Source organism: Pelmatolapia mariae, linkage group LG18 (genome assembly GCF_036321145.2).
Source record: "Pelmatolapia mariae isolate MD_Pm_ZW linkage group LG18, Pm_UMD_F_2, whole genome shotgun sequence".
Classification (NCBI taxonomy): domain Eukaryota; kingdom Metazoa; phylum Chordata; class Actinopteri; order Cichliformes; family Cichlidae; genus Pelmatolapia; species Pelmatolapia mariae.
In genome coordinates this window covers 26,154,787-26,180,392 of record NC_086243.1, presented here as the reverse complement: position 1 = coordinate 26,180,392, position 25,606 = coordinate 26,154,787, and the positions used below count along the sequence as shown (strand labels likewise).

Here is a 25,606-nt window from a genome sequence, read left to right as displayed (position 1 = left end):
GTGAGCATGCACAAAATAATAATTTAAATTGTTAAAGTAATAGTTTTACTTTTAGGAAAACTTATTCGCAGGAGAAATGCATGAACAGAAATATTCATTTTCGTTTATTATCGGTATATTTATTTCCCTCTTAAATGACTTTGGTGTTTCAGGAGAATCTGAGTTCTCACACTGACCTTTCTGCCAGCAGCGACAGCCTGTCTGAAAACAAGGTGAGGTCCAGTAGCTGCTGTAGTGGCAGCAGAGATAACGTCACGTGGAATTATATACACACAGAGATCTGTGATAACTAGACTAAGTGAGCACGAGCGTACTGTTCCTGTCTGTTTCAGGAAAAAAAACGTTGGTACGCTGGGATGTTAAAGAAGTCGCTGAAACAAGCCAAAGCTGAAAGCGATCAGGTAGAAGATCTGATAAAACATCCCCTGACTCCCATGATGTTTTCATAACTACTCAAATAAAGCCAAAAGGTCACATCCATTAATACCTTTATTGCCCAACAAATCAAAATTAGCAAAATTAGCCCATTTACTTTGTTTCAGGACCAGCAGTCCCTGCATGGTGACTTACCCAACTCTAATGATGATCTGACTGAAGCCCAGTCAAAGGTGAGGATAACTTAATATTATCTTTATGTAATTCCAATTAATTGTTCTGATGTCACCAGGAAAAGGGTTTTATTTTTTTATGAGTGGAATCATCTGCAGAAATCCTAAAACTCCTGGAGAAGGGACGGCCCAGGCAGGGGATGTGTGAATCGCTGAAATGATTAAACGACAGGCTCTCAATATTCTGTTGTGCTTAGTTTATATAACTAAAGTCTTTAAATACGTAGTGTGCATTTGGGGAGGCCAACTAGATACATTTGCAGACTCATCATTTTTATATATTTTTTTAGTCTTTCTTACAAAATAAAAACACACAACAGTTCAAATGTTTGCAGAGGAGAAATGTAAAAATGGCTTTTTAAAAATATATTTCAAACTCAGTGTTTTGCAGCACTCAAATACATTTATGCATGCACATGCAGAAGCCATTTGAATGTTTTTGCACCTTTGGTAGATACGTGCACACACACAAACATCTTACATTTTACGTCCATGAGAAACACATGAACTACTGCAAATATTGGCTTATGCTGAAGGAAACTAAGGTAGGGTTCATGTAGTGTAAAGGGAGAACATGGGGAAAATTGAGTTCATAGTGTATGTGTTAAGATAAATTAAAGGAGTAAAGAGCACAGTAATGGAGGCAAAAGTGACAATAAAAAGTCAACAGTCAGATGACACTAAGGTTTGACTGAAACTCTGAACAATTTTAACAATTTTCCAAAGAAACCTGGAGGCATTTTGACGTAACTCTAAGTGTTGTAACAACAAGAATAGCATTCGAACCAGAACAACGCTGTGTTGTTTTGCTTATCTAAGATAATCATGTAAAGAAAAACTGTATTTGCTTTACTTGTGCTGAAAAGTAGCACGAACAGTAGGCGTGCCATTAGTACCTCTTACATTTTAGTCAAACATGTGTTTGTATTTTTTACAGTGTGTGACTTTTGCATTTCAGGATAAAGAGTCGCTGCAGACTGAGGCATCGGCCAGCGACGAGAGCACAAAAGTAAGAGTTTTTAACAAACTTTGGAGGACTTTGTGTTATTATAATATTCATATCTGAAGACAGAAATCTCCGGGTGATTGAACCAGACACTGCTAACTGACTGATGAAAACAGCACCTGGTGGTGAAATCCTTTTGCCACTATGTATCAGGAGAAAGGAGGTGGAGCCTAGCAGACAGCTACAAGCTATAGCTGCCAAGGTTGGCACCTGCCTCTAATCAAAGCAAACACACCCAATAATGCAAACTTAAAGCTTAAATCATTTTTAAACAAAGGGGTTGTGAAAGATTTCACACCAGGACTGCTGAGGAGCTCATCCTGTGGTCAGACTCAACCATCTTGGACAACGGTAGTCTTTTTTTTCTGCTCTGGAAAACTGCTGCAAAGTGGAGGGCCTCTCTAACCAGCTCAAGGACCAGCTCCAGCTGTGATCCAAGACGATGGAGCTGGAGTTCGTTAGAAGGATGAGTGATTCACAGGCTAGAGTTGGAAATAAAGGTTTTGCAGAAGAGAAATTTATGAATGTTAGTGATTCTTTAACGATGACCCACATTTAGAGTCTAAATTGGAAACAATGTAAATTAAAGTGGAGCTTATATTATTACAAAAGAATATAAATTCAGGTACCAGAGTAGCTCACTGGTTGAGCAAGTGCCTATATGCCTGATGGCTTTCCTGACTATTCTACACTGCTCAACTTTAAAAAAAGGCAAAAAGTCCCAAAATAAATATTTACAAAAGAATATAAATGCAGTGCACAGGAATAAAAAATTGGATTGTGAGAGTGTGCTCCAAGGTAAATTAAGGGATTTGAGTGCAAGCAAAGTGAAGGTAATGGCAGGAAAGTGATAAATGAGAACAAACGCTATCTAAACATCAACTTCTAGATAGGGAGGTGTTTTCTTAAGTTGTGGTGCATTTGACCTCTCAGTGCCCCCATATGTAGGCCTTACAGTTTAAGAATTATTGCCTTGCATTACAAATATACTGTTGGGTAAACATATCAGAGAAAGCAACACAGAAATGGTAAAGAAATGTATATTATTTTCAGAGACAACCAGAACTTAAAAAGTAGAAATGTACAGGAAACATTCAATTTCTCTCTCACTTTTCATATTCAGCCATAGAGAGTAATACCTCTCTGGTGACGTGTATGCATATTTTTCTTTTTGTTTTGTCACTGCGATTGTATCGTCTACAATTTCCTGAAGTGCTTTGCTTTGGTCTTTAAGTTCTGATGAATTGGTTAAGCATCTCCATGTTTGTTAGTTTGTTACCGTTTTAAAAATGTCTTGGCAATCAGACACTCCCTTCCGTCTGCCCTCTTCTGCTCATCTGCTTCACAGTTGTAGGGGGCTGAAGCCTATCCCGGTTGTCACAGGGTGAAAGGAAATGTACAGCATACACAAGTCGCCAGTCTGTCACCGGGCCGACACATAGAATTGATTATTTGGTCTAACTCTTATACATATCTCCGATTATTAATTAACCTAAAACCATGAATGTCTTTGGAAGCCACACAGCCTAAATCTGAACCCAGGATCTTTTTGTTTTGAGGGGGTGCTAACCACCACACCGACACCCATGAGCATGCTAGCTTCACAATCTGTGTGAAGTGATCTGTGTGGTTTTGCTTATCCGAAATGCAAATAAACACCATATTTACTTGTACTTTTGTGTTGCAAAACAGCAAAAACAAGTTTCCTGTAGTGCTTGCATTTTAGCTTCATGTAAGGATTAAAAATTCATACACGCTGTCACCATTTAGCAGTTCTTAGTTGCCGTTTGTGCAGCATCATCAGTGCACAGGTTTTTCACCCCCAGTCCGTACTTGTTGACAGTGTGGGTTGTTTCTCTTTCAGGATAAAGAATCACTGCAAGCGGAGGCGTCAGCTAGCGATGACAACAGCAGCAGAAAAGTAAGAGAAAGACTTTTTTCTTTCTTTCTTTTACTCCCGTGTGATTGAACAGTGATGACAAATGAATTATACAAACCACCACACCACAAAGTTCTCTTTTTCTCCTTCTGTCAGGAGAAAGGAGGCGTTTTCAGATCAATGTTTAGGAAATCTCCCAAACTGTCTGAAGGTCCCCGACTGGAGGAGGTAATCATTTCTTTTGATCTATATTTCAGAGCATATGTTGTGTATAAAAGATAGAGTATTTATGGACAAAGTCACAGTCATGCTCAAACTTCTTGAAAGGACTGTTAGTTCAGTTAAGAAATAAATAATATTAGCCAAATATTAAAAATGCTTCAGAAATCATGAGCAGTTCTAACAGGCTGAGTGATCCAGTATAGTGACTCAGATTATTGGAGGTGAAGCAAGGCTATAGCCACTCGTTTCGACGCTCACTTGTTATTCAAAAATGCAAACTTCTGTAAAATAATACATTACAACTCACCTGTTAGATTTTTAACAGGTGAGTTGGGGAAACTGTACTTACTTTAACTGTAAGTACAGTTTCCCCAGTTTTAACTGTACTTACAGTTAAAGTAAGTACAGTTAAAACTGGGGAAACTGCTTTAGCAGACTGGCATTTTCATAGTTTCCTTGTCTTACTTACCACTCAAGAAACCAAAACAATGTCAAAGGTCATATCTTTAACATACAGTATAATGTCACATGTAAGCGGTTTAACATGGTAGTCTCACTTTTGAAGACTGCCTCAAATGGTCATTAGAGGAACTGCAGTTTTGGGCAGCTCTGCATTTTGGTTCATAGTTAGTTTCTCATTTTATATTCAGGTCCTAACTAATCAGTTATGGTTGCTATGAAGACAAAAAACCCAAGAAAATCATGACTTAATGTTTCTTGTTTATTCAGCTGAAATAAAAAAAACGGTCAGGTGTCGATGTGAGAAAGAATTATGTGGCACATGTCTACATGTTCCTGTCAATCCCTCTGCCTGCCTCTACTTGTTGTATGTCAGGTTTCATTTCAACATGATCACACAGGTTGAGTCACATTTTTGTTTGTTTAGGGTGCTGAGACGTTGCATGGCGAGCTTTCTGCCAGCACCAACAGCCTTTCAGAAAACAAGGTGAGGCTTTCATGACAGAACTGACAGATCCTCCCCACACACCCACTGAAACCACATGAGTCACCATGACAAACATGTAACTCAAATAGCTGCCATTCTGTGAGAGAAAGACAGATTTCCGGGTAATTATGAAATTCTAAGAGAATAAGTTGTCTTTTGTCGTCTCTCTCTGTAGGAGAAAGGTGGTTTGTTTAATGGACTCCTCAGAAGGTCTCCAAAAACACCTGGAGAGGTAATGATCCTCAAACACAATCAGAGTTTTGATATCGAAACTCTGGCAAGAGTTCGCTAATCTAATCAGAAACATTTCGCACACACTTATGTCATACAACTACAGGAAAAGCGCAGTCAATCAAAAGGGCAAAATCCTCCAAGAACCAGAATCCTTTGCGATCTGATCCTTTTCCATAGCAGATATTTTTGACTTGTATGCATGCTAGCTTACTGGAATTGCTGGCAGAGATGCCTAATGGACCAAAGCCACGATAAACACAATGTCTTTCACCTTTTTCCTGAGACGTCAGAGTGTCTCCTGTGACCCTGGTTTCAGTAGAGGCGGGCCAATGAATAGAACAAGGAAGTGTTCCAGGTGAATGAATCTGCACAGGCAACATGGAGAAAGCAAAAAACTCACTTCAATTCAGCTTTTGTGTATGTAGTGTTTATGTAGCGCCGCTTCACAGCAACAGTTACCTCAAGGTGTATTCAGTTGTAAGATTCAGTTCCTGTAATATTATACGAGGAACCCTAACGATCATAATGAACCCTATGAACAATCACTTAGAGACAGTGGGAAGGAAGAACTCCTTTTTAACAGGAAGAAATCTCCTGCAGAATCAAGCTCAGGGGCGCCATCTACCATGATTGTTTCAGAGGTGAGAGAAAAGGGAAAGGGTGAGCAAGGTGAGACTACAATTAAAGAACAAGACGAGATGAGTTAATGACAGGCAGCAGTGGCATGCAAGTGCATCAGAAGTGAACAAAGAGCAATAGAGAAGAAATGCTCAGTCCCCAGGAGCCCGAAAGAACATAAACATGGGGTAGTTGGCCACAACAATTATCAATTAATTAATCAATTAAGGAAGTTTCAAGCCAAATCTTAAAAAAAAAGAGAAACTGCATTCTGTTTAAAAATTATTCCAAGTTTCCATGCAACAGTATTGGTGTCCAAGGGAACAGCTTCTAATTAAATATCTGATTGGACACCAAGGCAAAAAAAATACTTCATATACAAATATCCAAAGGCCTCCTTGTGTGAAGGTGTCTAGTGATAATGGCTGAAGCACCTGATGAATCCAAGGTCCACTACTGACGATGTGTCCCAAATCTTAATATGATAATTTAGATCAGATCTCTAATCCCAAAAAATGGCAGATTAGCTTGGGTAAAAGACCAAAAGTTGAGGCCCACAACGATGTGTGCTGCTGGTAAAGTTTCTGGGCTGCCTTTCCTCATAACAGCCATCCCTCAAGATTCTCTCCATATAAAGCAATGCAATATCAGGGACTATAACATCTCCTTTTACTGAATCACTGAAAATCCTGAGAACAAATTCAAATCAGGGAGAGATTCCTTATGAAATCAGAAAAATGACGATGCTGTTGTATGAATAAATGCAACAGCAATGAAGTCTTTTGTGCGTGCTGCTGGTAAATTATCAGCGGCTGGATCAGAGACTGGTAATGTTTCACGTCATGATAACACTCAGGTTTCATTAACTTTTTCAGTGACTGTTACATTGAGCCACAGTGTTGGCTCTATTTCTATGTTCTGTCTTGTGACAGTGATATGATATCCATGGTTTACATGTTTTTGAGTTTCTAAACTGAAAAGCGAACGATGAAAAGACACACTATGAGGTTTTACTGCAGTGCGTTGGATTTAAGTCATCGCCTGTCTCTCTATCATCCTGTGAACAAGGTGAGACTACAATTAAAGAACAAGACAATATGAGTTAATGACAGGCAACTTACTATTGTAACTGTTACCATTTTAAAAATCTAAAAATGTCTGACTTAAATTAATTATTAAAACACTTTTTTAAACGGTACATTAATCAATGTTATTTATGAAAATTGCTGAAGCATAAAATTGCAATAAAAATATTTATTGCCATAAATCAACCTTTCAAAGCTTTCTCTTACAGACTTTTTCATCTTCAACCTGTCAGGAAATAAAGAAATAAACTCTTGTTTCAGGGAAATTTGTCAGCAAACAAAGACGTTTCAGACAGCAGTGACAGTCTGACTGAGGCTGCTGGCACCAAGGTCAGTTTGGCTGCAAATTAAAACTCTCCTAAGATAAAATAATGAATGTTTAGTATTAAACGTTATTGTGGTAATATGGATAGTAATGGATGGCAATGTGTTATTCCCGTAAAGTGGCAGAGACACAGGCTGTTCTTTGTTTTTTGTGCTCTAAAGATCAGAAAATGTTTTCTCAAATCAGACCTGCATGCAAACGCTGAAGCGGTGCTTTTTGGAATCTGTATTGGTTGTTTTTGATGGCTGGACTAGCTAAATATGACCATCCTAAAACAGTAAGGAAATTACTTCATTAGTTCAGATATTCCGCAACCGCTGAGTCCTATGGTATCATTATTTTCAGCTGTATCCAGCTCAAAAAGAAATCAGAAATACATTTATGTCAAAACCTGGAAAAATAACTTGGCACATAACACATTTATTTAAAACTAAATACAATTGTTGTTGGATGAGATGGTGTCATGGAAGTTTAAAAAAAACACCACAAATGTCTTTTTGAGCGTCTGTGAGCGTCTTTTTGAAGTGGGTTTAATAACATATTGCAACATGGAGAGAAACGCTCTAGTCAAACGCCAAAGTGGTCTCTTGCAATGGCCGCCGCCCTGATCTCTTTCATACAACACAGACAAAAACATTCCACAACTCTTACATGTTGGCCCATCTCACGGGGGATACATCCCAAATCCTCCCTCCTTCCTCCCTTCCCTGAGATAAGGACAAGGAGTCTTACTATCTGTTTAATGTCTGTCTAATGCCCCACTGTGTGTGTGTGTGTGTGTGTGAGATAGAGCTATTCTACAGACATATAACTGTGTGAGAAAGTGATATTACTATTATTAAAGTGATATTGTTAAAATATGTGATCATTACATAGAAGAAAGAAATTTGCCATTACAGTGGCATTAAACCGGCCTTCCATATTTTTCTCCAGCAGCAGAAGATGGCTTCATGTGCTGTGTGCTGATGTCTTTTTAATCTGGGTCCTTTGCATTTTAGGAAAGAGGAGGTGCGTTCGGTGGAATGTTTAAGAAATCGCCCAAACTTGCAGACGATCCTCCCACAGAAGAGGTGACCTCCATCTCCTCCTCTCATTTGAGCTTCAAAAAATCCTTGTAGTACATTAAAACGTTTGACCTGAATAGTTGAATACTGGTGACCAGTAAGATGCCACTGAGCAAGTCATTAAGTAGAGAGTGAGCTGTAGACTTGTTAAGCTAATCCTCCATCCACAGCTGTGAAATAACATTTAGTTTAGAAGAAGTCATCGCTGGCCTTGTCTTCTCAGGAGAAAAGGCCAGAAGATGACGAGATCTCAGGCATCAGCGAAGGCGGGGTCGAAACCACAAAGGTGGCTTTTTTTTGTGTTTAATTTCTACACTTTACTGAATAACCTTCAGAAATTTATTATCTGTTGCTATTGTGAAACCATGTAAAGTTCCGCTTGGATTCTATGATATCTACATAAAATACCCAGAAAAAGATTGCACCAAAACTTTTTTGGGAGCTCTATAAGACGTGAGCTCATCCTAACCCTGTTTATTTTGTCTTTATCAGGAGAAGAGCCTGTTCAGTGGACTCCTCAAAAAGACTCCTAAAGCGTCAGCAGGACCAACTGATTCACCGGTAAATGACAGTTTGTGGATGTGCAGAAAGTCTGTCAAAAAGTTTCACCATCTTTATACTAATGGACCACTTCCTGTTTCAGGACAGAGAAGCTCAGAAAGAGCTGTTGGCCAGCAATGATGACTTGTCTGACAATAACATCACCAAGGTCCGCGATTTAAAACAAAAACACAAAGAAAACTTTGTCGGGAACTTTTACTGACTTTTTTGTTATTTGTAGGAGAAAAACTTTTTGGGCAAGATGTTTAAGAAACCGCAGAAACCAGCAGAGAGCGCTGCGTCAGAGCTGGTACTGAACCAGGTCTTATAATCAAACACCAAGCTACAGATGAGACTTTGGGTTTTATTGTTCTTTGCTTTTATTTCAGGAGTCGGAGGCAAATACTGAGGCTCAGTTATCTGCAAGCTGTGAGAATTTGAGCGACACAACCGTCACAAAGGTACTCGATTAAAAAAAACTTCTTCTCCTTTTTTTTAGAAAAAAAAATCAGCTGTAGCTGCTTTTGTCATGTGAACAACTGAAACCTGACCACACACTTAGATCAGATGCAGTGAGTGCAATGAGTCATTTACTGCTTTCAAATGTGTCATGAATGCACCAGAAAAAATTAATATATACATTTACATAATTAAAACATCTGCAGATATGTCAAAATCTTTAGTACATGAAAAATCTCACATTCTCCATCACTGCAACATCGAAACTTTCTGATATCGAAAGTTGTCATGTTCCTGTTTTATTTTCCCTGAGACAGTTTTTGCCACTAAATGTTTTAATGACTTTTAAAGAGTATCTTAAATGTGTTTGTTTTAGGAGAAAAAAGGAGGCCTGGCTAAAATTTTAAAAAGATCCGGCAGCATTGACAACCTGTTGGATGAGGTCAGTGTCAGTCCTGCACAGAGCGACAGTGAAACGCATTACATGTTCAGCTTTTAATGCTTAGTCTTTGTGCTAAATCAGTAACATTCCTCTTTCACACACGGCACCCTGTGTAATCTTAAAACTGGGTTAAAAAGCAAACCTCATACCGAGTTGCTTCATTCTTGTCTTGTTTTTTTATCTGTTTGACAGATTGTTTCCTTTGTGGGATTTCATGTCGTCACACTTTAACCACTTCCACATCAACATTTTAACTTTGCCTTGGTGCTTGAGTTACCGTTCGTTTTTTTTCTTTCTCTCTTCTGGATTTCTCAGTGCGACACACTGTTTTATCTGCTCATTTCTGCTGATTTCAGGGGAAAAAGAATTTCAGTGAGATGTTCAAGAGAGCTCCAAAACCAGCAGATGAGGTGCAGTTTTGACCTTTAAATAACTCTAATACACTCTAAGATAGTCAGTTGTACGTCTGTTGGTCTTTTTTATGTTTTACTTTGTGTCGTGTTCGTTCAGGAAACAAACGCAGATGAAGAACAGAAATTATCGGCCAGCGATGAAGACCTGTCAGGAGCAAACACAGCAACGGTACAGATGTGGACCAGCACATCTGGACAGTCACAGTCATGCCCTGTTTCACCCTCATTTCTGTCTTTGATTATTTACTGTTCATATATTTCAGGAAAAAACAGGAGGATTGGCAGGGCTCTTCAAAAAGTCTCCCAAACCAGCTCCACGCTCTGTTGCTACTCAGGTGCCAAATATATTTGGATTTTAGACGTAGTATGTTATCAGAAAATTACCCTATAAGCCCAAAACTGTGCTTCTTCCTTCACATTTGTCACTACTTCTTACTTCAAAACAAGAATCCTACTGTCCTTTAATATTTATTTCACCTCTGAAAATATTCCACAATGGCTCAAACAAGGATTCAAATAATAAAACATTTAAACAAACACACAAACAAAAAAATAAAAGATGTCACACAGCTAATAAAATCTTTATTGTCATGTCATCACATTCAACCAGACCAGAATTTTGAAAGCACTATCAATCAGAAGACTATGTTGTCATCATTTAATACAATAATTTGGACTTTTTTCACATTTCTGTCAGCTGTTCTTAAATTCCTCCCCAAAAATATAGTGTTTGCAGCAGTGGTCTCATCATGTTATCAGGATATATTGCAGCAAATTGCAGCTTATTTGTGATCATGTTAGGATTTAACAGGATTTAAAATGTGATGGAAAACAAGAACATTGAACTTAACAAATATATATACGACACAGAGTATGTTCGGGATGCTACTGGACTGAAGCCATTCACTGAATTCACTGCATTTCTTTTCCAGGATCCCCTCTCGAGGCAGCTGTCAGCCAGCTGTGACAGCCTCACAGATGCAGGAAAGGTGAGATTACTACTGAAACTAGTGTCGGGATAATCAGCTCGGGAAGTTATCCTTTCTCAATGTTGTGGAGTTCTACTTGTGGAAATGCAGTGTCTGGTTTCAGCTTAGAGTGCTGCTTAAGTAGAGCATGTAAGACGCAGCACACAGAAATAATATTCTCTAGCTTTGAATAAACCGGCACATCAAGACAAATCCTAATCACGTAGACTTTGTACAAGGGAGCTAGCAAGGAAAAGACTGTAACTTAGATGGGTGATACCTAAAAAAAAAAGTTTAGCACTACACTGCATGTGTGGAAAAAGCTGTAAAGGCTTTAAATACGACACAGCGGTACTCTGTATTAATAATATAATATAACTTTAGATGACTCAGTCTCTGCATCCAAATTTTTAAACATTATAGTGTGATCATCAAATTTTGTCCCTGTTTGGTACACAAAAAAGAGCTAATAATTTATATAAGACTGTATTTGTCTTTTTAAAGGAGGCGGCTTTGGGAAACAGTCAGCTGTCTGCCAGTAATGACAATCTTTTAGAAGCTTCAAGCACCCCAAAGGTCAAACTTTTGATTTTAACATCGTTTCACCTTTCTGGGGTTTAGCAATAAATAAATAAATGCCTCATGGTTTTATTTTAACAGGAGAAAAAAGTCGGGTTCTCCGGGATCACTGGGATGTTTAGACGGACGCCCAAAACTGAGGAGCAACAGGTAGAAACGACCTCAACAACAGCTGTGTTTACCTGTAAAGCTGCCTCTTGAAATGGTCCTGATATGAGAGAGACAAAGCTTAGTGGGCTTTACTGCAAAACTAAGTTTTTTTTAATCAAACTTAAACAGCAACCGTGGGAAAAATAACCTTTAAAATTTAAAAAAAGACATTTCTGTTGTCTGCTGCAGGAAGATGAGGACATGGAGGCTCCGGCAAGAGGCGGGCTGAGACGCAAGAGGACCGTCAAGAAGAAAAGACGAGTAAGATGTCGTTCATTACATGAGCAGACGATGAGCTGCTGTAGTCAGGGCTCATCAACAATAATCACTGCATATCCAGACATTTTCTTACACCATTAAGTTCTCAGTTTTGATGTGAATGCGAGACCTAAATAAATAAAACTTTACTCCCTTGTTTATTTCTTGCAGGTTGTGTCATTCCGAGTCAAGAAAACTCTTCCTAAAATTCCCAAACTTGGCCTGACTTCACAGGTACCTGCAGCCGTTGTTTGTTTGGGGGGTTTTTTCCGCCTTATTTTTCCACCAGATTTTCCAAAATTATTTTAATTACAGAATTTACTTTCAGTCAGTATGTAAAATTAAAAAAAAGAAATTTCAGTGTAGATTATTTTCGTCTATGACAACATTGATCAGTTTTCCTCCACAGACTTCAGATAAAATGCCTGTCATCGAGGAGACTCTCGAGATGCAGGACATGAGCCCAGCACAGGTCAGCATGATCATATTAAAGAAGATTTTCAGTAAAAATATTCATTTTGGTCTATGAATGTCCAGTGATGCATTAAAAGCCTGAAAATTTAACCCTTCCCTGCTTGATGTTCATAATGATTCGTTAAACCTCCAACGAGAAATGTGGAGAAATGTTTGTATATGTATTATTATAATTTTGCCTCTTTATACCAGTGCAGTAGATTTTATGCAGTATGTGATATGGTTGAAGTTCAGATTATCAGTTTTAATTTGCAGGGTTTAACAAAAGTATTGCATTAACTCACTGAGACTGAGAAAGAAAAACAAAATTAGGAGTGACCAAATTAACAATCTGCTTGATTCTTAAAAGGAACGACTACATTGATGAGCTCAGCAACACCACTGAAGAAAAGTAAAGTGCATGATGACAGAATATTTTTCATGGTTTGAGAAAAGGATATCATAGCATCGAGCCAAGTCGAGAACACTTCAGAGGAAGTAGACGCATCATCGTCAAAGGCTGCCTTCATGAATTCAGTTCAGTTTTAGTTATCTAGCGGCAGTGCACGACAACAGCGTCTCAAGGTGCTTTATATTGGATTAGAGAGGAAACTTCAACAGTCCAACTAACGGCTGTTTTATTATTTGTTTTCCAGGAGAGCACGGTGGAGGTTCAGCCGGTGGAGATGGCTGCTTATCCAACTGAGGAAAACCCAGACGAAACCGAGCCGGTGAGCTTAAGTGTTTGTGCGTGTTAGTGATTTATGGTATTCGACAGATGAGTTGTGTTTTTATTGACAAAGCTTCTTGTTTTCAGGAAGAGGATGAACTTTTGGAGTGGTGGAACACAGTCAAAGGTTAGTGTGGTTTCAACATTTAGGAGAAATATTATTAATTTTTTATGTTTTTTGGCTACTCATTGTATTATTTCTGCTCCCTTTTGCAGGTTGGAAGGAGTGGAATGAGACTTCTGATTTCCAGGCAGAGGATGAGGAAATGTGAATATATTTTCTGTTTTTTAATAACCTTCATGTTTTCATGTATTCTTCTGAAAAACGTAGAATATTACGTTTTTCAGAAAACGTAATATTCTAGATTTTTACCTTTTTTTTTCTTTTTTCTTTTTTTTTAGGGTATAATTCTTGTTTGATTTCTTGACAACTTTAAGGTTCAAATTTAGCAGTAAATATAATCAGCTATCGTGGCTCAAGAGTTGGCAGTTTGTCTTGTAATCGGAAGGTTGCCGGTTCGAGCCCCGGCTCCGACAGTCTCGGTCGTTGTGTCCTTGGGCAAGACACTTCACCCATTGCCTACTGATGGTGGTCAGAGGTGGCGCCAGTGTCCGGCAGCCTCGCCATCACCTGTGTGTGTGAATGGGTGGATGACTGAATGTAGTGTAAAGCGCTTTGGGTTTCATAGGGACTAAGTAAAGCGCTATACAAATACAGGCCATTTACCATAATAATGTGAACTTTATTTGTCAGCTTGACAAACATAATGTCTCTGTTTCTGCAGGGCGATGGAGCAGGCAGCCGACCGTGTCTACATGGCAGCCCGTCTTTTTGTGCGTCTTTTCAACCAGCGCGGGGCGTCCTTACAGCATCGCATCCTGGAGCTTTTGGCTATGGCGGACGCTGCAGATGAGTTCCATAAGAAGACGGTGTCGGCCGCTGTGGGTGGAGGCGTGGCCAGCGTCGCGGGTAGCATCACCACAATCACAGGCCTCATTCTGGCGCCTTTCACTTTTGGCGCCTCTATTATTGTGACAGCAGTGGGGATCGGTGTGGCGACGGCAGGCAGCATCACGTCAGCGACGGCTAACATCACAGACACGGTTCACTCCAGCATGGACCGTAAGAAGATGGAGAAAATGATCCAGGGCTACCAGGAGGAGATCAAAGTCATCAGAGAGTGCATGGAGTTTGTGCAGGTGAGGGGATTTTTTCTAAAAGGTTAAGAACAAAGTATTTGAAGCACACTCTCTGAGATCAGAACACCTTCCTGAGCCTACTAAAATATTATGATGGATTTTTTTTTGTTTTGTTTTGAGATGCAAAGAAACATGTTGCCTGCCCAAGCTTTAATCTCTTAAGCTTTGCAGTAGTATCACAGATCCCTCAGCAGGTGGCATCATACAGCTCCAAGCTGTGTTGACTTGCAGCACCTGGCTACTATTTACCTCCTTATTTATATGGAGGCAGTAAGCGTGTACTTAAATTTTCACAGGACTGCAAAGCATCCAATGAAAACCTTATTTTATATGTGCTATTTATTCACAACATTATTTACGAGTTTTGTTAAGGTATTAAAATATATTTAAAAGTATTGATTTGGGCTTTTTCAAAGAGGATAAAGTGGCAGCCTTTCTTTCTCAAAGGTTAACACCTGTGCATGGGTACGCGCTGCTCTGGTCAAGTGCTTATATGGCAGTTTACTGTGACACAATACTACATTACAGTACTGCAACAATGACTGCAGTGTTTTAAATTCCTAGGACTGTAAATCCAGAGTTTTGTGTCCCTGAATTTAGACGCTCTGAGATGTAATCTAGCCTAGATTCAGTCAGTTAAGTCCATGTTTAACTGATTGTGTATGGTTGGTACTTTATACCCCTTGGCTGTTAAAGGCTGATGGAGTATTGTCGTCACTCTGCTGGTTGGGCAGGAGGGCGGGCAGCGTGGACACCCAACTTTGTAAATGCAATAACTCAAGAATGAGGCGACATAGGATTTTCAAACTGAAGCCATATGTGCATCTACTGAAAATCTCAGACTAGTTCAAATATTGGTGAACTCGACCTTTTAAGAAGAAAATAATAATTCTTTGAACAAATGTTAAAAAATGATATCTCAATAATATTTTATCCACAGGTTTGCATTTAAAATCAAATTTACTGTGAGAAATCCTGCAAAGGCAAAAATATCAATTTCTTTATTGTCTCTCTTTTCTGCTGTAGAAAGGTCTTGACACCCTGCAGGAGTGGGATTTTGAAAAATACGCTCAAAGTGCTGCCAAAAAAGCTATGAACCACAACATTAAACACGTGATGAAAGAGGGAGGCCGCGCGGGAAAAGCCCTGATGATCAACACCAACCAGCTCGTCAGCACCGTGCAGGTTTTAGGTAGGGCAGGCGGCGTAGCCAAGGCCGCTCAGGCCATCAGCGTCACCACAGGCGTCATGTCGGCACTCTTTTTGGCTTTGGATGTTTTCTTCCTCGCTAAAGACTCTCATGAGCTTCGCAAGGGTGCCAAAACCAAATTTGCCAACAAGATCAGAGAGGTATGTAAGGACCTTCAAGATGGCCTCCTGGAGCTCAACAGGGTGAAGACGCAGCTGCAGAAGACGATGGACGGCATTGAGGTGGAGGAGTTTGAGGAGGTTGAGGAGGTGGAAGTAGAGGTTGAGGACGACTTGGTGTCTGATCCAAAGACGCTGGCTGAGCTGGAGCAGGAGCTGGACCTCCTGGAAGAGAAAGTGGACAAGAAGGTTGTAGAGGTTGAGAAGAAGGGTAAAGAAATGGAGAAGGAAAATTCAAAAATTAAAAAGGTGAAGAAAGAGGAGAAGAGCATAAAGGAAAAAGATGAGAAGGAGAAAAAGGAGAAGAGCTTGAAAGGAAAAGATGGAGAAAAGGAGAAAAAAGAGAAGGAGGACAGTAACGACAAAGACAAAGAAAAATGCAAGTCCAAAGAAAAGATGCCCGATGAGGAAAAAGAGGAGAAAAACAAGGCAAGTGGCAAAACCGCCAAAGAAGAAGTCCTGAAACAACAGTCTCAGAAAGAAAGCAAACAAGACAAAAACACCAAAAACAGAATAACAGCTGGAAATGACAACTGTAAGGGTAAGGTCAGCAAGATAAACGATGATATTGGTACAAATAAAACAACAGAGAAAGAGAAACATAAAACTAGAAAAGAGCAGGAGGAAGTGAAGAGCAGATCAGAGGGCAGCAAAAGTGAGCGAGTGAAACCTGAGAGAGGAAGTGAAAGGAGAAGAAGCAGCAGGGATGATGAAGGAGAAATGAAGCCACCTGAAAGTACATCTGTAAATAAAGAGAAAACAGGGGACAGCAGTCAGAGGAGACATAGCAGCAGGAGTGAGAAAGGTGTAGAAAGAGGAGGTGAACATCTAAATAGAGGAACTGGCGAAGAAAGGCAAAGCAGGAAAGGGAGCGAGGAGGATAGAGGAGTGAAGGATTGGAGAGCTGAAATGGCAAAAAATAGAGAAGAAAAGAGACAAGGTCAGGAGACTGAGAACAGGAAGGAGTCGCACCAAGATGACGAAATATCATCAACGAAGAGGAGAGGATCAGAAAGAGAGTTAGGGGGCAGCAGAGAGTATTCAAAGAGGAGCCACCACAGGAGAGAGCACAGGGAGAGGGGAGATGAGAAGCATGGGAGCAGGGTGGAGAGTGCAAGGAGGCAGTTTGAGAGGGCAGGAGGTGAGGAAGATGACACAAAGGCAAAAAGAAAAGACGATCGAGAGAGTCAGAGGAGTAACAGAGAGAGGAGAGGAAGTGAAAGAGGGAGAGAGCATGAACACAGCCAACCAGGACAACGAGCTCGTGCCAAAGCTCTCCTGCGAGACGGACTGGACATTTGATTCTAACATCTACTGCCTTACCAACCAAAACCTACAGTGTGTTACTTCAACAAGAAAATCCACTGCATCTACGGTTTCTCACAGTACTGCAGTAAATCAGTGATAGCTGTGTGTACATGGAGGCGTACATTACAAACAGGAGCAGCAGAAGGCAAACTGAACTCCTTTTAATGATGCAGATACAAGGACGAAACAGTAGCACTACTAGGGTGGGTGGTGGGGGTTGTCCCACTTCTGACCTGATGCTCTGCGAGGAGCTTCAAGTTGAAAGTCAGGACAGTTTGAAAAACAAGCTGATTTTTGTTGTCTGACAATAAGACAGTGATGTAGGAACGCCAGCAGCAGTATTGTGAGCTGTCCAGAGATGCATTAGAATATCGTCTTGAAATTTATTAGCATATTTGGTTTTTGATTTTTGACTCCCAGAACGTCTTGATTACACCTCTTACAAATGCGATGAGTACAGGTGTCTTCATGGGATTTGTGTGATCCACAGATGATAACTCTAATGACTTTGATGCCTTCAGCACGACTGTTGGGTCAAAGGTAAAACTTTATTGTATCAGAGGAAAATTTACCTTCTGCTACTGTGCAGTGCTAAAAATAACTCGACATACAACCTATAAATACCCCAATAAAACATGGCAAATGCAAAAACAATAAATAAATAAATAAAATCAACACTAACATCACTTCACATGAAATCAAATCAATTATGACACCTGAGAATACAAGTAAATCTGCTGAATTAGAATTAGAAGTTATCATTAGACAGTTATCAGTAAAAATAATAATAACCAACCGCTGCTAAGCCTTTGGCATACTGACACACTACATAATATAGTGACGATTAGCGGGCTAATGTTTGCAATAGGCTCAAACTCTGAATTTACTCTCTCTTTCACTCATTTGCTTCTCCCTTTGAGTGGGAAAATGCAAGGGGGTCTATCTGCAAACACTGTGAAACACGACACTAAGACTTCATAGGGGCAGATGTTTTAAGGTAATGCCATACAGTCAAACTGCAGAATGACTCTTTCAGTGCATTGTGGCATGATTAGCAGAAAGTAGTCTATAGGCCATCAGCACTTTCTAGTGGACTAACTAATGCACTAAAATGGATAATAGTAAAAATAAGTAAGGGGAGGTTAATAAATTTAAGATGTGGCTGAAGTCACTCTGTAACATTTCTGCAGCTGAATAATAAGCATGTGAATGGCTGGATTTGGTGAGTCGGGATGATTTGCAGCCCATGCTATACCTACCCGTTTTATTTTCCACAGCTTCAGAGACACTACATTTAGATGTTTTATGTATGTTTTGCAATTGCAGTATTTGTATGTAGTATGTAATTGCAGCATTTGTTTAGGCAGATTTAAGTGGGTTAGGTTTAGATGCTCCCAACTTCCTCTGTTGAACACAATCAACCAAAGTCGGTGATTAAACACAGGAGAAATGACAAAAAAAACCCCATTCATGATTATTACTGACTTCTAACATCATATAACCTTTTTATATGTATTTAAAATATATTACACTGTGTCTGTCTTTTTTTATTGGTGGATCCGAGTAAAACTTGTATGACTTGTATGTTTTAACAAGCTTTTCTTACAGAAATGCTCCAAATTGTTTTTTTATATGACAAAAAAACCCGTTTGACTTTGAGTCATTGAATTTCCGGCACTATAAAAGAAAAACACACCCTGGAACTGCTTCAGGCTGATAGAATAATCATGTGATACCTGTTTGTGTTTTTAAAGCTCACCTGTTACAGAGATTTTTCAAACAGAGCACTTTAACCAGGTGTCATTTCCTCCATGCCCATGCTCTCAGGTTTAATGCCGCTACATTTTAGTGATGGTACTTTGTTTGTGTGTGTTTTTTTTATTACTGGTGTCTCAGTCTGTGTATAGTCATTGTATGTGTTTTTACATGGGTCTTTTCTACTCCCCTGGGCTTTTCTTGAGTAAACAAAGAGAGAAAATGTCTGTTTTGTGTCCTTTCTGCTACACTTAATAACCTTAAAGCAGATGTCATGGATCTCACTTCCACAGTTAAAGTTCAAGAGTTTCTAAGCTCACTGATGAGTTCATGCCTTGGCGAGGTGTATACCATAGCTACAGTGTTGATCAGATGGTTCAAAATAAAGTGATCAAAGCCGTTGCAGTTTACCAAAACCAAATTAAGAGATACTCTGTCATCTTTTAAAGCTACATTTCCATTTATACAAAGCAGTCTTGTTACCGCCAAAAGCACTCTACATTTCCGTACAAATTTTACACACTCTTTCATACCTGAACAATTTAATGTGTAGACTGGAGGAACTGGGACCTACTGGGGGTGTTTAAAATGCCATCATATAACATCACCACTTTTAATAGATTGCATTATTTATGTTACAAACAGATCGCAGTGGTTTGCACATTTGCCTAACAAGCAAAAGAGCCTTGGCTCGGCTCTGGGAGGAGATACAAATGCTTTTGGGGTTGTGTCAGGAAGGGCATCTGATGTTGAAACAAGAAAAGAAAAATCTGCCAAATCAATCTATCCCCTAAAAATGTTGTGAGTTGAATGTGACGGGTTAATTAAAAATGATTTGTTAGTTAACTGTTAAATTATATATAGTTTAAATTAACTATCTGTTCACCAGCCTTTAATAAAGTGTCACAGTTCTGGGTCTTTGTGACCCAGCATTTTGAGTCTCTTGTGTTTTGGTATTTTATATTATGGTTTATGTTCTGAGTCCTTTGTTGTGCTGTTTTGATTATTGTAGTTATTATTAATACCCTAGGTTCAGTTATGGCTGTTAAGGTTTTAGTTCTTAGGTTTTGTTATGGCTTCCCTGTGTTCCGCGTCTACTCTGTGCCGTTCTGTCCCACGCTTCAGGTCTCTATGTTCTGTCTCCCCAGTCTCTGTTAAGTTTACGTGTCTAGAGTTCAATCGGTGCGTTTCATGTTTTACTTTGAAGGTCCGTGTCTCATATCAGTGTTTCTAGTTTTCTTTCCCTTGTCTCGTCCGGCCTAATTACTCCCAGCTGTGTTCTCCTTCTGTGTCGCATTCCCCTCGTTATTCCTCGGTGTATTTAAGCCCCGTGTTTCTCTTTGCCAGTGTCGCGATCTCCCTCATCCATGGCTGTGTGTTTCCTTGTGTGCCTCTCCTTGTGTTTAGTTTATATTTTTTCCAGTTTAGTTTTGTACCGTTTTCCACTTGTGTCAGCAATAAAGCTGCCTTTTGAGTTCACTTTCTCGCCTCTGTGTCGTGTGCAATTGGGTCGTTTCCCGCCTGCACACAGCCGCATTATGACATAAAACCGTAAATTAAACACAAGGAAAAGTGTTTACAAAGCACAATACTTATCACATGGTTACAAACCATGTGATAAGTTCTTTTTGCAAAAGCATTTGTTGTTCTGGTCAAACAGTCATTCTCCACCTCTCCGAACTAGTAGAGTAATTCATACGCTGAAAAAGAGGCAAATTTATGGTAGAGAAGTATCTGAATATTTACTTAACAAAATACTAATAACCATAAGTCATTTTAGCATTCACAGAGTGACATACAAATATATAAGCAAGTCTTTCAAAATAAACTAATAAAAGCTAAAGTAAAGCCAAAAGTTATTAAAATAGAAGTAAAGACGAGCCTGCATTCACGCCATGATGATTTCAGCTATTTTCTGCGGCACATTAAAAGCAACTCAATGTTCAAGCTGCTTGTGTTACTGTAGACCAGCTGAGTCCTTGAGAGGTTAAGTTAATAAGTAGAAGGCTAAATATGAACAGGGTAAAACTTTTTACTATCTTGTAAATTGTGGCTGTGTTTACTAAAGGAGAAACCAGTATGTTCTTATCTCAGTCTTTTATTTTATTACCTCAAAGGATTTGGGATCATTTCAGGGTTGCTTTTTTTAATGTGGTGTGGTGCTCTACAATGAAACAGAAGGTATTACAGCAATTCCCGCTCCCTCTCTGGGAGGAACTGATTATTTTAATCGATTAAACGTCCAGTAGGTAGGAAGGCTGTATTTAGTCATATGGAAAAGCACCAGTGTGTTTACTGAAGACAGCAGTAGCCTAACTCAAATCAGGTCTGATTGCAGGAAAACTTGTCAAACGTGATGAAGAAAAGGGAACAGTGTGATACTTTTCCTCAATTACTAAAGGTTCTTTAGCTTCCTACCTCGTGTTATTACACATAACAAGTGATCATTATCTCAGAATGAGGAAGAGTTTCAACATCATGACAAATGGAAAGAGTTTATGACAAAGCAGTAAACAATGTGCCTATTGTTTCTCTGCTGGTAGTGTTGTATAACATACAGTGTGTGTGTTCATTTTTTCTTTAGCCTCGACCAGACCAACGTGTTGCTACTAATGTGACTAAAGTGGATGTAGTATGTGATCTCCTTCATTTCTGTTTCTATTGTGGAATAAAAGTTGGGGGCGTTTTTTCAGACATATATACACTCACCAGCCACTTTGTAAGGTACATCTTCCTAGTACTGTTTTGCCTTCAGAACCACATTAATGTTTTGAGTTAACGAGGTGCTGAAACATCCCACAGAAATTTTGGCCCATATTGACATGAGATCATCACACAGTCGCCAAACATCCATGATGCAAAACTCGTGCCCCACCACAAATCCCAAAGGCGCATTATTTGATTAAGATCTGCTGACTGTGGAGCTCATTTGAATTCAGTGAATTCACTGTCATGTTCAAGAAACCAGTTTGAGAGGATTTGAGCTTTATGACAGTGTGTTATATATTCAAAACAGCTATCAGATGGGTACACTGTGGTCATAAAGGGATGGATATTGTCAGTAACACAACTCAGGTAGGCTGTGGGGTTTAAATGATGCCCTGTTAGTACTAAGGGGCCAAGAAAATATCCCCTACACCATCATGCCTTACCAGCCCGAGCCATTGATACAAGGCACAATGAATCTAGGCTTTCATGATGTTTGTGTCAAATTCTAACCCTACCATCTGAGGGTCACACCGGAAATCAAGATTCATCGACCAGGGCCCTTTTTTTTCAGCCTTTTGTCATCAAATTCTAGTAAAACTGTGAAAATTGTAGCCTCAGTTTCCTGTTCTTAGCTCAAAGGATTAGCACCTGGTGTGATCTTCGGCTGCTGTACGCCATCTGCTTAAAGGAGTGACATGTTGTGCATTCACAGAGATGCTCTGCAGAGCTTGGTTATATTAAGTGTTTATTTGAGTTACTGTTACCTTCCTACCTTCTCAACTCAAAGCCATCTGTCCATTTTCCTTCTGGTATCAATAAGTTGTTTTTTTTTACCGAGAGACCTTCTGCTCATTGGAGATGTTTTCTTTTTTAGACTGTTCTCTGTAGACGTTAGCCATGGTTGACTGAGAAAATCCCAGCATATCAGCAAGCTATAGGGTTAGGTTTAGGTTATGTTTAAGGGTTAAAGGAGTTAATTAAAAACAGAAAAGCCCATAAAAGAGGTAGTTTATGTAAAATTTTTATTACTTGCATACTCCTTTTACATTGTGGGCCACAGACAGCCCACTTTGATCTTAAGTGAACCAGTGAAACTACATGAAAAATGTTTAAAATTGTAGTAAAAATCCTGGTAGTTAATTGTATGTATTTGATAATTAAAATAAAACATCAACTTTAAAAAAAATATATTTAAAATATATTTATTTTTGTACTGTGGACTCACTATAAAAAGAACCAAAAAACCCCAACAACAACAACAACAAAACAGACATTTCTATAGTTCACATTTTTTAAAGCTGTCCAGTTGAGCAGATTAGAGTCTTTGCTGGCCCATTTTGGCCCCTGGGCCTTTTGTTTGACGCCCCCTGACTTGAACCACAAATTATTTAAGTAAGATATGTGCATCTGTGGTATTTGACTATATTATGGAAACATTATTGTTTTTTAAACAAAAGATAAATGAGTTTAACTTTGTAAAAGTAAACTAGAGGAAGAACAAGCAGACCAACAAAATCTATTACTCTTCATCTTTAGGAGCCGTCTGTCCAGTATTTCAGGTCAGTCCTTTCAGTATTATGACGCTACAGGCTGAATCAGAGATGTGACATGACCAACAATGGCATTCCTTAAGCTGGAACATTCCTCAGACTTCCATTTTTTCATACTATGAGATCATCAATTATGCTGATCATATGTACAGATCACAGCCATTGCACATTAATCAGCAGTAAATGAGCTCTTTCACAATGACCTCATTCAGGCTTGTGATATCTTGGCTCAGTGGCCATTCCAATCAGCATTACTCTACTCTGGTGTCACTTTGTGTCCTGGTGTTTGCGTTGTCTCTCTGACGGCACAGGGCACGGCTTATTTGACTGTTGTATTTTTGTGAAACAGTTCAGACCTGCAGAGTAAACAGAGTTATTCGGAGTGCTAGCCCATTAGGGGGGGAAATCAGCCCTGCAGTGTGTTTGATGAAGGGTCACTACCACTTAAACTTGTCTTAACCAAATGTACTTTACTTAACCCCCAAAAGAAAAAGCCTATTCTAATACCCCAACCGTAGCGATTTTGTTTTTCACAAAAGAGCTCCTTATTCTGACCATATTCAGGATTCATGGTCCACCCGCTTCCTGACCTTCAGAGTAAAAGCAGAGTAGTACTTAAAGCAAATATATTTAAAATGGATGTATAAATGAAATAATACTCTTTCTTTTGCCCAAGTACATATAAACAGTTTACTGTAATCATTCAGCACTTTTTCCTAGATGGTGACATTTAAAAAATTTAGATGAATGACTAAATGTGAAAAAAGAAAAGAGAACAGTGAAGAAGAGTATTTAGTAAAATTAAGTCACATGACATCAAATTGCAGCTGGGAATTTACCTTTCAAACCTTAAGTAGATCTCAGATTACAAAGGACATATGGTTTGACCTTTTCTTCCTACTTACCAGCCATCTTGCCTCTGAATAGTTCTCTTAAAGATTGCTAATCAGTTAACTTATCATTAAGACATAAGATTACCAATGAATCTGTACTCTGACATTTCTTTAGCCACTTAAGTCAAGTTTTCCTGGAGCCAAAGTGGGCAGATTAGATTTGAGGGAACAATACCACCACACCTGAATGACTTTTTAGTGCTATGTCATCACAGACCATAAACTGTTTAAAATATATTTTTCTATACAATCTATGACAAAGGCAAACAAAATCATATTTGAAAAATAGCAGATACAGGATGACATTACTATGGCAAGGGTTTCGCTCAGTGTATGTAAAAGGGCAACTTTACTTTTAGACAAAGAAGAAATAAGTCCTGTCAAGTTTAGAGGAGCTTTGTTATTATCGTTACAATAAAATATGCAATAAAAAAATGTAGTAAAATTAAAAATGTTGACTTTTGGCTTGAAGTAGACTAGAAAACAACTGGGGCTCTCCCATGCTAGAGTCCACTATTGTATTCTCCCATCTACTGCCCTGACCTCATCCTTATACCAACTTTGTAATGTATACATCATCTGATATAACAACAAAACAACTGACATACAGTACTGTGCAAACATTTTAAGCAGGTGCAGGTGTTAATCAAGAAAATGCAGTGAATGAACAAAAGAGAAATCTAAATCAAATCAGTATTTGGTGTGACCACCCTTTACCCTTAAAACAGCATCAATTCTTCTAGGTAGACCAACCACAGCACTTCTGTGGATGTAGGCTTCCTCACACTTCTGTCCCTTCATGTAATCCCAGACACACTCGATGATATTGAGATCAGGGCTCTGTGGGGGCCATACCAGCACTTCTTGTTCTTCTTTCCACTGAGGATAGCTCTTAATGACTTTGGCTGTATGTTTGGGGTCGTTGTCCTGCTGCAGAATACATTTGGGGCCAATAAACAATAGTTTATATTTCTGAAAGCATTCTTTGTTTACAGCATTTTTTCACACCTGCCTAAAACCTTTGCACAGTACTGTAGCTTCATTGTTTAGAAAAGGATTTGTAATTTACATTTAAAATGTCATATTAATCAGTTTCGCTGACTGTGTAGTTTTGCACCACTGCCAGTATTTTAAATAAAAATTTGTTCTGTAGTTCATGACAGGACAAAGTATTATTAGTTACCAAAAAAAGGGTCAAAATTCATACTTGGAAACTGATAAACATCAGCCTCTGGTATCGTATTTCCTGGTGCAAGGTAAATACTGGCAGATATTGACAGTTGCGCAATCTACGGGTACATTCCCAGTATTAGGCTGTAAAACTTCTTTCTTTCTTTCTTTCTTTCTTTCTTTCTTTCTTTCTTTTAAACTGGCTTTCAGATCACTTTGATTCAGTTTTATTTTTTTCAGCACTAATTCACTATAACAGTGATAAGGTTAAGACCTTGTTATGCAATGCAGGGAAATATTATTTGATCCCTTGATGAATTTGCTTAAGTTTACTCACTAAGAAAACAATGAACAGTCTCTAATTTTCATTTTATAGGAGAGAGACAGAAAATCAACAACAGCAAAAAAATCCAGAACAAAACATATTACGCTACACATTACGTAAAAAAATATTTTATATTGATATTTAAATCAGACGACTTCACCACACTGAAATGCCAACAGGCAGGGTCATGTTCTATAAAATCTAGATGAGAACATTGTTCCCTTAGCCAGAATATTGCAGATGGTTCGTGGATGTGTCATCCAACATGATAATGACTGTATTATCACTGTATGTACCAAACGTCTGTATAAACAAAGCGCAACAGCAATAAAGGAGTGGCTAAAGAAGC

The 25,606-nt window shown here is 38.9% G+C and overlaps 1 protein-coding gene across 1 annotated transcript; it reads left to right on the top strand.

The window, feature by feature from the left end:
* The first annotated feature begins 8,609 nt into the window (after nucleotides 1-8,609).
* Nucleotides 8,610-16,849, top strand: apold1a (apolipoprotein L domain containing 1a). Its single transcript, XM_063460901.1, has 17 exons — nucleotides 8,610-8,696; nucleotides 8,769-8,837; nucleotides 8,917-8,988; nucleotides 9,785-9,838; nucleotides 9,939-10,010; nucleotides 10,105-10,176; nucleotides 10,774-10,830; nucleotides 11,314-11,385; nucleotides 11,470-11,538; nucleotides 11,728-11,799; nucleotides 11,968-12,030; nucleotides 12,206-12,268; nucleotides 12,906-12,980; nucleotides 13,067-13,106; nucleotides 13,196-13,247; nucleotides 13,765-14,179; nucleotides 15,206-16,849. Exons 1-17 carry the CDS (start codon nucleotides 8,610-8,612, stop codon nucleotides 16,847-16,849), a joined length of 3,048 nt encoding a protein of 1,015 aa, XP_063316971.1.
* The last annotated feature ends 8,757 nt before the right edge of the window (nucleotides 16,850-25,606 follow it).